An 11,774-nucleotide genomic window follows, 5' to 3' on the forward strand; every position below is an offset into this window, starting at 1 on the left:
CTTGTGTTAATGAGTTTCTACATAAACAACTAATTCAAACATGGGATTTCTAGTATGTTAAAGACTACTTAGGTCAGCATCTAGCACAGTCATCCTCATTGGATTGAATAGTTACAGAACATTCAAAACACTTATCAGAGTATGTAAATCCATATCAGATAACAATCAGCATTTAATGAATTTTCAAATTGAGCACAGATGACATAGAGATAATATAATCTGTAAACACTAATCATAAAGTCTGATGCATGAGAACAAAAACTAAGCAGATTTAGAGAAAGAACCTGAAACTAATACAAGTTCATTTACCAATCTTATAAAAGTAGCTTCACATAGTGGTTTTGTGAAGATATCTACTAGCTGTTGATCTGTTGGAACAAAATGCAATTCCACTGTACCTTCATCAACATGTTCCCTTATGAAATGGTACCTAATGCTAATGTGCTTTGTCATTGAGTGTTGAACTGGATTACCTTTCATAGCAATAGCACTTTGATTATCACAGTAAATAGGGATTTTAGAAAATTCTAACCCATAATCCAGTAACTGATTCTTCATCCAAAGAATCTGTGCACAACAGCTTCTTGCAACAATATATTCTGCTTCTGCAGTTGATGTGGAAATTGACTTTTGTTTCTTGCTAAACCAAGAAACCAATCTTCCTCCAAGAAATTGGCAGCTTCCACTAGTGCTTTTCCTGTCTATTTTGCATCCTGTAAAATCTGCATCTGAGTAACCAATTAGCTTAAAATCTAATTCCCTACGATACTGCAATCTTAGATCAGCTGTACCCTTAAGGTACTTGAAAATTCTTTTGACAGCTAATAAGTGAGGTTCTCTTGGATCAGCCTGAAATCTTGCACAAAGACAGGTAGCATACATGATATCAGGTCTACTCTCAGTTAGATAGAGTAAGGAGCCAATCATACCTCTGTAGTTAGTAATATCTACTGATTTACCAGTATCCTTATCTAACTTGGTTACAGTGGCCATGGGAGTGGATGCAGTTGAACAATCTTGCATTCCAAATTTCTACAGTAAATTTCTGGTGTACTTGGATTGACAGATAAAAGTGCCTTCTTCAGTTTGCTTGACTTGAAGGCCCAGAAAATAGTTGAGTTCTCCCATCATACTCATTTGATATCTTGACTGCATTAGCTTTGAAAACTTCTCACACAGTTTGGAATTAGTAGAACCAAATATGATATCATCAATATATATATGTACCAAAAGTAAGTCTTTTCCATGGTGGAGGTAGAATAAAGTCTTGTCAATTGTGCCTCTGTGAAATCCACTTTCCAGAAGGAATTGAGCTAAAGTCTCATATCATGCTCTTGGAGCTTGCTTAAGGCCATAAAGTGCTTTGTCAAGCCTGTAGACATGATTGGGAAATTTAGGATCTACAAAGCCTGAAGGTCGTTCAACATATACCTCTTCTTCCAATTCTCCATTGAGAAAAACACTTTTCACATCCATTTAAAAGACTTTAAACTTCTTGTGAGTAGTGTAAGCCAAAAAGATCCTTCTGGCTTCTAATCTAGCAACTGTTGCAAATGTTTCATCATAATCAGTACCCTCCTGTTGAGAGTAGCCTTTAGGAACCAGTCTTGCTTTATTCCTTGTAATTATGCCATCACTGTTAGTTTTGTTTCTGAAGACCCATTTTGTACCAACAACTGATCTGTTCTTTGGTCTTGGCACTAGGGTCCAGACTTTATTTCTTTCAAATTCATTTAACTCTTCCTGCATTGCTTGCACCTAATCAGCATCTTGAAGAGCTTCTTCCATTTTTTTTGGTTCAGTCTGAGATAGAAAAGAATGATAGAGATATTCATTTGAAGTTGCAGTTCTAGTTCTGAAACCTGCTTCAGGATCTCCAATGATTAGATCAGGTGTATGTACTTTAGTCCACTTCCTTGCAGATGGAAGTTGATCTCTAGAATTGGATCCTCCCCATTGATCCATGCTGTCTCCATCAGCATTTTCTGATGTTGCCCTGTAGTTATGCTCTCTGAGACTTTAGAATTTGAGTTTGATTTTTCAGGAGTTGAAGAATCAGAGCTTCCAAAATTATCAGAATTTGGCTCATCAGAACTAGATGAATCAGAACTTGAAGAGCCAGAGACAAGTTCTGATGCTTCTCGAGAGTCTTGGGATGTGGTAGGATCTTCAGCTTGCTCACCCTGGACAGGTGCATTTTCCTTTGGAGTTGTTACCACAGTTTCAATGACATCATAACTTAATCCATCATAACCCTTGATAGAGTCCAGTAATCTTAGAGTCCATCATAACCCTTGATCTCAGCTGATCATGATCATTGAAATCTTAGAGTCCAGTAATCTTCTTATTATCAAAAGAGACATTGATAGATTCCATGATAACCCTTGTTCTTAAATTGTAGACTCTGAAGGCTTTGTGGAAAGTGGATACCCAATACAAATTCCTTCATCAGCTTTTAGATCAAATTTTGACAGCTGCTCAGGATGAGTCTTAAGAACAAAACACTTGCAACCAAATACATTAAAGTATTTCAGATTTGGCTTCTTTTTCTTCACCATTTCATATGGGGTTTTTCCATGCTTGTTTATGAGTGTAGCATTTTGTGTAAAACAAGCAGTTTGCACAGCTTCAGCCCAAAAATAGGTTGGTAGCTTTGCTTCATCAATCATTGTTCGTGCAGCTTTAATGAGAGTCCTGTTCTTTCTTTCTACAACTCCATTTTGCTGTGGAGTTCCAGGTGCAAAAAATTCCTGTTTGATTCCATGATCTTCGCAGAACTCTTCCATGATTGAATTCTTGAACTCAGTACCATTATCACTCGTTATGATTTTAACAGAATCTTTGATCAATTTATCCAACTGTTTGACATGATCAGTTAGAGTAGATGTTGTTTCAGTCATCTTGTGCAAGAAATACACCCAAGTGTATCTTGTGAACTCATCCACTATAACCATAGCATATTTCTTCTCTGCAATAGACATGACATTGACTGGAGCAAATAGATCAACATGCAGTAGGTGATAAGGCTCAAGAATTGATGACTCAGTTTTGCTCTTGAAAGAAGATTTTCTTTGTTTTACCTTCTGACATGAATCACAAAGGCCATTAGGAGCAAATACTATTTTTGGAAGTCCTCTCACAAGATCTTTCTTTACAAGCTCATTTATATTGTTGAAATTTAAATGAGAGAGTTTTTTGTGCCAATTATAGCTTTCTTCAATTGAAGCTCTACTCAACAGAAAGATTGCAGAACAATCAGTACTTGTTGAAAGTCTGGCTTCATAAATGTTACCATGCCTGTATCCTTTCAGAACCACTTTACCTGTATAATTACTTATAACTTCACAGTGTTCTTCAAAGAAATCCACATGATAACCTCTGTCACAGATTTGACTTATACTCAACAGATTGTGTTTAAGTCCTGAGACTAGAGCTACTGTTTAAATCATGACATTCCCAAGATTGATCTTGCCATATCCCAGAATTTTCCCAATGTTTCCATCTCCATAAGAAACTCCTGGGCCAGCTTTCTCCACAAAATCATATAGCAGGGCTTTATTTCCAGTCATATGTCCTGAACATCCACTATCCATAACTAGGATGTTCTTCATGTTGCCCTGCAATCACAAACACCACTAATGGTTAGTTTTAAGGACCCAGACTTGCTTGGATCCTTTGGCCTTTTTAAGTTTGTTAACATTTGCAGCGGATTTAACATCAGAGTTTATGCTGACATTTTTCTTATCAGTATTAACAGTATCAGACTTTGCATCATACTTTACACTAGAAGGAATTAAAGCAACTTTCTTCAAAGAAGGTTTTATCTGATAATAATCATAGTACAAACTATGATATTCCTTACAAGTATAAATGGAATGCCATATACTAACTTAGAAGGTAAGGAGTTTATATTCTTATTCTTCCTGTAAAAAGAGGCCAGATTGTTAGAGTTTCCACAGTTATAGCATTTCTTTCTAGGAGCATTAGGAACAGGCATATAATTGTTGCTTTTATTCACCCCTTCCTTTCCATTCCTATTTTTCCTTAGCTACCTTTACCTTGTTTATACTGGTAATCTCTTTCAGCTTATGTTTAAGCTGCTTCTTAGTCATTAAGCCTATGTTAACTTCAGTTGGTTTATCCTGTTCTAATTTGTCAGAACTTGACTCTGCTATCACTTCTGTCTCAATATCTTTCATCTTTTCAGAATCAGACTTTACAGTTTTGGCTACAAACTTAACAGGATTTGCCTTTGGCTTAGTAGTCTGTTTAACAATAATTGGCTTAACTTGTTTAGTTCCTTTTTCACTTTTCTCATCTCCATAACCTAATCCCTCTTTCCAGTTTCCACTACTTAGTATATCCTGAGTTGCTCTTCCAGAGTTAATCCAAGTCCTGATAATCTCTCTCTCCTTTTCTAACTCAGTTTTTAGAGATTTATTCATTTTTAGCATTTCATCTCTAGCATAAAAGGCATCATCTCTTTCTTTCTGAGTTTGATGGAACATGACTAACTCTTTTTCTAAATAATCATTCCTCTTTTTAAAAGCAAGATTTTCAGAAGTTAATCTCTCACATGTTAAAGTTTGATCTCTGTAACTAATAAACATGTTTTTAAGATATAATCTCAACTCAGTAATATCATCAGTATGAAAGGCATAAGTTGTTTGAGGTACCTTTAACTCAGCAGCATCAGAACTGCTATCAGCATTTGCCATCAAGGCATAGTTCTCCTCATCTTCAGAATCTGAAGTGTCTATCCAGTTTTTCTTCTTTGTGACAAGAGTCTTGCCTTTTTCACTCTTTCCTTTCTTGCAGTCAGGAGATATGTGGCCTTTCTCACCACAGTTGTAGCATTTGATATTTGAGTAATCTCCTCTGTCAGACTTTCCTGCTTTGCCTTCAGATTTTCTGAAGCCCTTCTTATCAGAATTTCTTCCTTTCCTGGAAAACTTCTTTCCCTTTCTGAAATTCCTGTAGGCTATCTTTGTGATACCCTTTACCATAAGAGCACACAATTTCATCATCTCTTCATTAACATCTACTTCAGGTAAACTTTCAGTTTATGAGTCATCATCATCATCAGAACTTGATGAATCTGAATCAGACTTTATGATGAGAGCATTTCCTTTACCTTTCTTTGAGGCAACTGTCCTTGACTTTCTTCCATGCCTCTTGCTTCTTTGATCCATCTCAAGTTCATGAGTCTTGAGCATACCATAAATTTCATCAAAAGTAGTTTCATCAAGACCATAGTTGTCTCTTATAGTAGTTGACTTCAAATCCCAACTTTCAGGAAGAGCTAAAAGAAATTTAAGATTTGAATCTTCAAGATCATATTCCTTGTCCACCAGTGACAGATCAATCAAGAGTTTGACAAATCTGCTATATAAACTAGTTAATGACTCATCAGCTTTTGAGTCAAAGTGCTCATACTCTTGAGTGAGTATAGTCCTCCTGTTCTTCTTGATTGCATCAGTTCCCTGACACCTTATTTCCAAAGCATCCCATATCTTCTTTGTAGTCTTGCATTTAATTACCCTGTTTGACATGACATTATCAATGGCCCTATGCAGCAAATGCCTTACCTTTGCATCCTAGGCAATAGATGAGATATTCAGTTGTGTATTCACTCTTCTCCTTTGGTATGGTCTTTGCTGGCTGATCTGCAACCACAACAGAGAGCTTGGTTGGCTTATATGGTCCTTCATAAATTATGTCAAGTTATTCTGGATCTGTAGCTTCCATAAACATAGCCATCTTTACTTTCCATATGAGATACTCAGAAGGTCTCAGTATGGGAACCCTGATAGTCTCATATCGACTGTGGGTTTGAGTCTTTGGAGTTTCTTCAGTTTTAGCGGGCTTGGTTGGATTTTCTGCTTCTTCAGACATGATTGTTTTGGATCTTTATTTTATGTGTGTTAACATATAGGCTCTGATACCAATTGTTAGGTCACACAACACTGTAGAAGGGGGTTGAATACAGTGTAGAATACAATCAAATCGATTTAAAATACAAGTAACAGAAAAGAGATGTATTCGATATAATAAACTCTGTTACAATGGAACTGTTCTCTCTCAGTGATGAACAAATATCACGAGAGCTGCTAGGTTACAATGTATGATCTTCTCGATGATCGTAACACATATAGTGTAAACCTATGTCTTTGTTTATATAGACACACAGTTACAAGATAACTTCTAATTGATATGGAATATAATTATGTCTCCTAAAATATATCAATCAGATATCTTATATAATTTTTCTAGTCCTCTAACTCTTTCCATGCATATCTTCTTCTTGTATTAGTCTCAATCTTCTTTCCTCTAAATCAGCTTATTTCCTTAACTGTTAGTCCTCCACTACTTAAGTTCTGATATCCATCTTCTGATATTATCTTCTGATAATCTAAGTCCTGATATCCTTAAATCCTGACTTCCAGTAAGTCCTGATTCCAGTAAGAACTGATATTTCATGTTAGTTAAGATCTGAAAACTAAACATGAAATATATTAGACATGACATCTCAAATATATCCAACAGACCCCATATGGGCCCAACTTTCCCCGTTAGCTTCCACGTCAATAGTGCGGGACCCACATATGGGACCCACTTCTGCCACGTCAGTTGCCACGTCAGCAGTGTGGGACCCACATGGCGACAAATTACTTTGGCAGATGGCTAATGCAACACCACAATCTCTAGTGTTGCAAGCTGTGCAACACCATTATTTATATGCAACGCTAGCTGAAATTTAATGCAACACTATTTTCTTATGGTTGCAGATAAGCCAAAATCTTATAGTTATTGCAACGCTTTTCTTGAAACACTTAAAAAAACATTGCATATGAGCATTTATGGCATAGTGTTGCATGGAAAGTTGCATGAGCTTGATACGTTTATTTATTCGCTTACGTATTCGCTTGGTCGCTTATTCGTTATTGTGATAAGTACCCGTAAGCGATTTGCGGGGTAAATCCTTTTCTTATAAATTCTTTATATTTTGTAATCTTGTACTTGAGTTTTATTCCTAGGATTTTAAATTCATGATCATGACGCGATTCTCGTATTCCTTGGTAGTTCATAAGATAATGTCGTTTTACAAAGTTGGTTTTCTTCAAAAATTAATGATATTTACATAAACTCATTTGGTTCGTATAATCACAATACTGACTCCGAAACTAAATTTTTCATGCATAATATAGTGTGGGCTGAAAAGTTTTTCTCGATCGTCAGGGTTACTATTCATCGAATATTTTATAAAGTCCCAAAAATTCGGGTTATTACAACCACTATATGGATGTGAACAATGCAAGCACAAACAAAAAATGCTAATTAGAGCAAGTAATGAAAAGAAATGTAATTTAACAAAAATAAATTAAAACCAACGAAAAAATGACATATATAATTGGTTATTTAAGAAAAATGACAAATATAAAGAGAACTAACATACTTACACTGGTCAAAAATCTAATTTATGGAGGATTGAAGTCCTAAATCTTCATTTTGTGCATATTTGGTTTTAATTTTACCCTTTTCATAGAAAGTTAGGTTGGTTTTTTTACTAACCATTTGTATGATTGGTAAAACTCTTCTTGCCAACTTTATACGCCAATAAATAAAATATGGGGATAGTACGTTCCAGTTCCATTCCACTTGTTCCCCTAAGAGTTTGTTAATAAATTTTTATTTCACATATGTGTTTGTTAAATTTGTTATCAATTTACGGTATATTCTTTTTTGGCAAATGTGTCCAATAATAAGAATGCATTTTATTTTAGTAAAGTTTTTAAGCTAATTACAAAATATTTATATTTTAATCATAAATATAATTTAATAATTTTTAGATTTTGATTTTTAGTTGTCAATTAATTTATTTTTAAAATTACCATATTTTTCTAGAATGTTTTTATTAATTTGTATTTAAATATTTAGTTATTATGTATTTCACTATATTATGTTCTTAAATCTTGTCTTTTTATTAATTATATATTCATGTATTCAATTATTATATTAAAAAAATAATTTTTAACTTATAAGTTAAAATTACCAAACACATCAACAAATAATAATTTAAAATAAATTTATCCAAACCTAAATAACTTATAATTAATAATTTTCATATAGCCTGACACTTAAAGTCATAAATTACTAGGAAATTCCAACTAGCCCTTAATCACAATTAATCTGGAAAAAAAAGTCGTACGCTACATAGATAGATAATTCAGTATTAACGTCAAATATAATAAATTTAATTATCTATAATTATCCAACATCCCGGTTATAAACCTTAAATTTAAATATTTGATACGTTTAAATCATGTATTATTGTTATAAAATTATGTAAGATAAGAATATGCTATCTGATTTTTTTCGGATTTCGGGTTCGGATCGGGTTTGGAACGGATTACGGGTATCTGTTCGGTATACCTAAGATTCAAATCCAGTTCCAAACTTTTTCGGGTCTAAAATCAAGATTCCGATCCGGATCCAAATCCAAAAAATCAGATTCGGATAAATCCAAACGGATCGAAATAGGTCGGGTATCCATCGGGTCGGGTAATATTGCCATAAGTACGTCATAAATTACTAAGAAACTCCAACAAGCCTTTAATCACAATTAATTCTTCTATCACTTTTCACCTTTTCTGGCCAGGCATATATGGCTTGTCTGTGTATCGCCTTGTTTGGAAACAAGCATTTCATTTTAAATGAAAGATTTCAAATGACGTGATTTGAATTGTCATTTCAAATTCATATATTTACACTTAAATTTGATTGCCTTGGATTTCAATGAAATCCAAATTCAAATTCTTTATCTTATCCAAATATGTTATTTGATGAAATCTAGAATTTTAAATGAAATTCAAGTTATCAAACGGACACTTAAATGGTTAGACTGATTTTATTATACTAATATTGTAATTCAACAGCATCCTTGAAGTCTAACTACTCTGGAAGGGGTACGAGAACTGAGAAGCATAGACGCAGGTTCATGAACTCTTTGCAGTCTTTAAACATTTAAAAAATAGATAACAAGGACTGAAATAATTAAATATATATGCTGAACATGTGGGTGTGGTTGAGGTCGCTGTTGGAAACATATATTAACAGGAAAAACAAGAAGATTAAGATGACATATTAAAGAAAAAATGAAACCCGCAGAAGCTTTCCTAGACAATGAATTATATTTATTTTAAATGTTTTTTGGCATGTGCTACAAAATCAACTGAAATGCAGCTGCTTGTCGTTTAGGGTGATTCATTTTTGGCTGCTCATTTTCTCTAGCTATAAAACCAACTCCTAACATAATTACTAAACAGCACACAACAAGCAACTACTACTACACTTGAATTACTAATCAAGAGCTCCAATCTTTAAAAACCATTATATTTCTTCAACCAACGATGATCCTTTCCTTGGCCTTTTCATTTCTGTTCCTCTTCCTTGGAGCTGCATTCTGGTGGATACTCGACGCCAAGCAGCGTAAGCTACTGCCACCAGGCCCGAGAGGATTACCGATTGTTGGTAGCCTTTTAAATTTGGGTAGCCTTCCCCACCGTACCTTCCATGAGTTGTCCAAGAAGTATGGTCCTATAATGTCTTTACGCATGGGTTCCGTGCCGTCTATAGTTGTCTCGTCTCCTGAGGCTGCTCAACTTTTCCTAAAAACTCATGACAGTGCTTTTGCAGCACGACCACAAATGGAGGCTGTTGCACATATGTCATATGGTAACAATGGCATTAGCTTCACCAATGGTACATACTGGAGGCATGTGAGAAAATTTGTTGTGCAAGAGCTTTTAGCTCCCGCAAAAGTTAATTCTTTCCGAGGGATGAGAAGGGATGAGGTTGGCTTAGTCGTGGAGGAGATCAAGAAAGCTGCGGTCGCTGGTGAGGTGGTGAATGTTAGTGATAAGGTAGGGGGTTTAATTGAAAACATGACTTTTAGGTTCCTTTTAGGACGAAGCAAAGATGATCGATTTGATCTCAAGGGTATCATGACGGAAGCCTTTACTTTGGCTGAACAGTTTAATCTTGCTGACTTTGTGCCCTCCCTAAAGCCACTTGACCTTCAGGGATTGACACGAAAATACAAGGAAACAGGCAAGAAACTTGATGCAATGTTGGAGCTAATTATTGAGGAGCATGAGCAAAATTTGAATACTGGCACTCGTACGAATAATCGTGACATTGTCGATGAAATGATATCTTTGTCTAAAAATGACTCTTCTGTCAACCATCAAGAGCTAGCCAAACTGATTGACAGATCCAGTATCAAGTCTATCATGATCGATATCATTACAGCAGCAATTGACACCTCATTTACATCAATCGAATGGATACTGAAAGAGCTAATGAGACATCCAAGGGCAATGAAAAAGTGTCAAGAGGAGCTTACTTGCGTTGTTGGACTTGATAGATTGGTGGAGGAGACGGATTTGCCCAAACTAGAATATTTGTACATGGTTATAAAAGAAGGTATGAGACTACACCCTATAGTACCGTTACTTGGTCCCCATGAAGCTAAGGAGGATATTGTAGTTAATGGATATCATATCCCTCAGAAGTCACGAATAATCGTAAATGCTTGGGCTATAGGACGAGATTCTAAGGTGTGGGGTAACAATGCTCTAGAATTTATTCCAGAGAGGTTTTCTGAGAGTAAAATTGACCTCCGAGGACGTGATTTTGAGCTCTTACTATTTGGTAGTGGTAGAAGAGGGTGTCCTGGTATGCAACTAGGGTTGCTGAGTGTTCAGCTAGTGTTGGCTCAGTTGTTACATTGTTTTGACTGGGAGTTGCCGCATGGGAAATCAGCTGAAGACATGGATATGACTGAGCAGTTTGGGCTAACAATTCCCCGAATCGAGCACTTGCTCTTGGTGCCTAAGCTTCGTATTTAAGTATGGTGACCTCAGAAATTAACTAAAGGCTTATCATTATTTATTTATTTATTTATTCGTTCATTCATTCTGGTATAAAAAGGATCTCTTGATTCATTGTAATATTCTTACATTCTTTAATTTGTTCATGAGATTGACATGTATTCCTATACAATCGCATCAATGACGTAAATTTTATGGTAATCAGTTATGACCAAATGTATGAAAGATTATACTACAGTTATTTTGTGGTTTTAATTGAAATTTTTTACCTAGAGAGATGAGGTGTCTGTCAAGTGTTTGATTGAATAATTAAGACTTCAATCTTTGTGTATCAAAAGCAGATGAATTTATTTTTTGTTCGGAACTGGAAGAGAAGAAGTATTGACTCATACTGTTTATCTGCACTACAACAAAAATACCTAAATTCCACCAAATAAAAGCCACCAACCTTAAATTCCACCCATTTAGGTGAAATTTAAGGTCAACTAGAATTTTCCTTGACGGATGAATAAAGGCCACCACATACGGTGGAATTTAAGATCGGTCACTATTAGTCGGTGGAATTTACAGTCGGTCGCTTTTAGTCGGTGGAATTTAGTGTTACTTGCACCTTTACTTGGACGAATTCAATAAAAATAGGCGGGAATTTTCCCTCCAAAATTTAAAGCCACCGAATTCGGTGGATTTTATATTGACATTAAAATACTAAATGTTAGTTTTTTTATTATTACATATATTTTATATTTGGATGAATTCAACCATATTAATTTTTTTTAGAAAATTATAGATAGAGGAATGAGTGACATGCATTAAATGTTTAATTTTTAGATCATTATAAATTTATTTTAATAAAAAAGTCTAAAAGAAATCAGATTTATGTTT

General features: G+C 34.9%; 1 protein-coding gene across 1 annotated transcript; it reads left to right on the plus strand.

Annotated features, from left to right (window-relative positions):
- Nucleotides 1-9,332: 9,332 nt before the first annotated feature.
- Nucleotides 9,333-10,998, plus strand: LOC141702656 (cytochrome P450 CYP736A12-like). Its single transcript, XM_074506297.1, has one exon. The coding sequence runs from the start codon at nucleotides 9,411-9,413 to the stop codon at nucleotides 10,908-10,910; it is 1,500 nt and encodes a 499-aa protein (XP_074362398.1). The 5' UTR covers nucleotides 9,333-9,410; the 3' UTR covers nucleotides 10,911-10,998.
- The last annotated feature ends 776 nt before the right edge of the window (nucleotides 10,999-11,774 follow it).

The sequence above is a fragment of the Apium graveolens genome, unplaced genomic scaffold (assembly GCF_009905375.1).
Source record: "Apium graveolens cultivar Ventura unplaced genomic scaffold, ASM990537v1 ctg5432, whole genome shotgun sequence".
In the NCBI taxonomy this organism is placed as follows: domain Eukaryota; kingdom Viridiplantae; phylum Streptophyta; class Magnoliopsida; order Apiales; family Apiaceae; genus Apium; species Apium graveolens.

Excerpts from the sequence above, each read along its gene's own strand:
- LOC141702656 (XM_074506297.1), top strand. The coding sequence starts at position 9,411 with ATGATCCTTTCCTTGGCCTTTTCATTTCTGTTCCTCTTCCTTGGAGCT.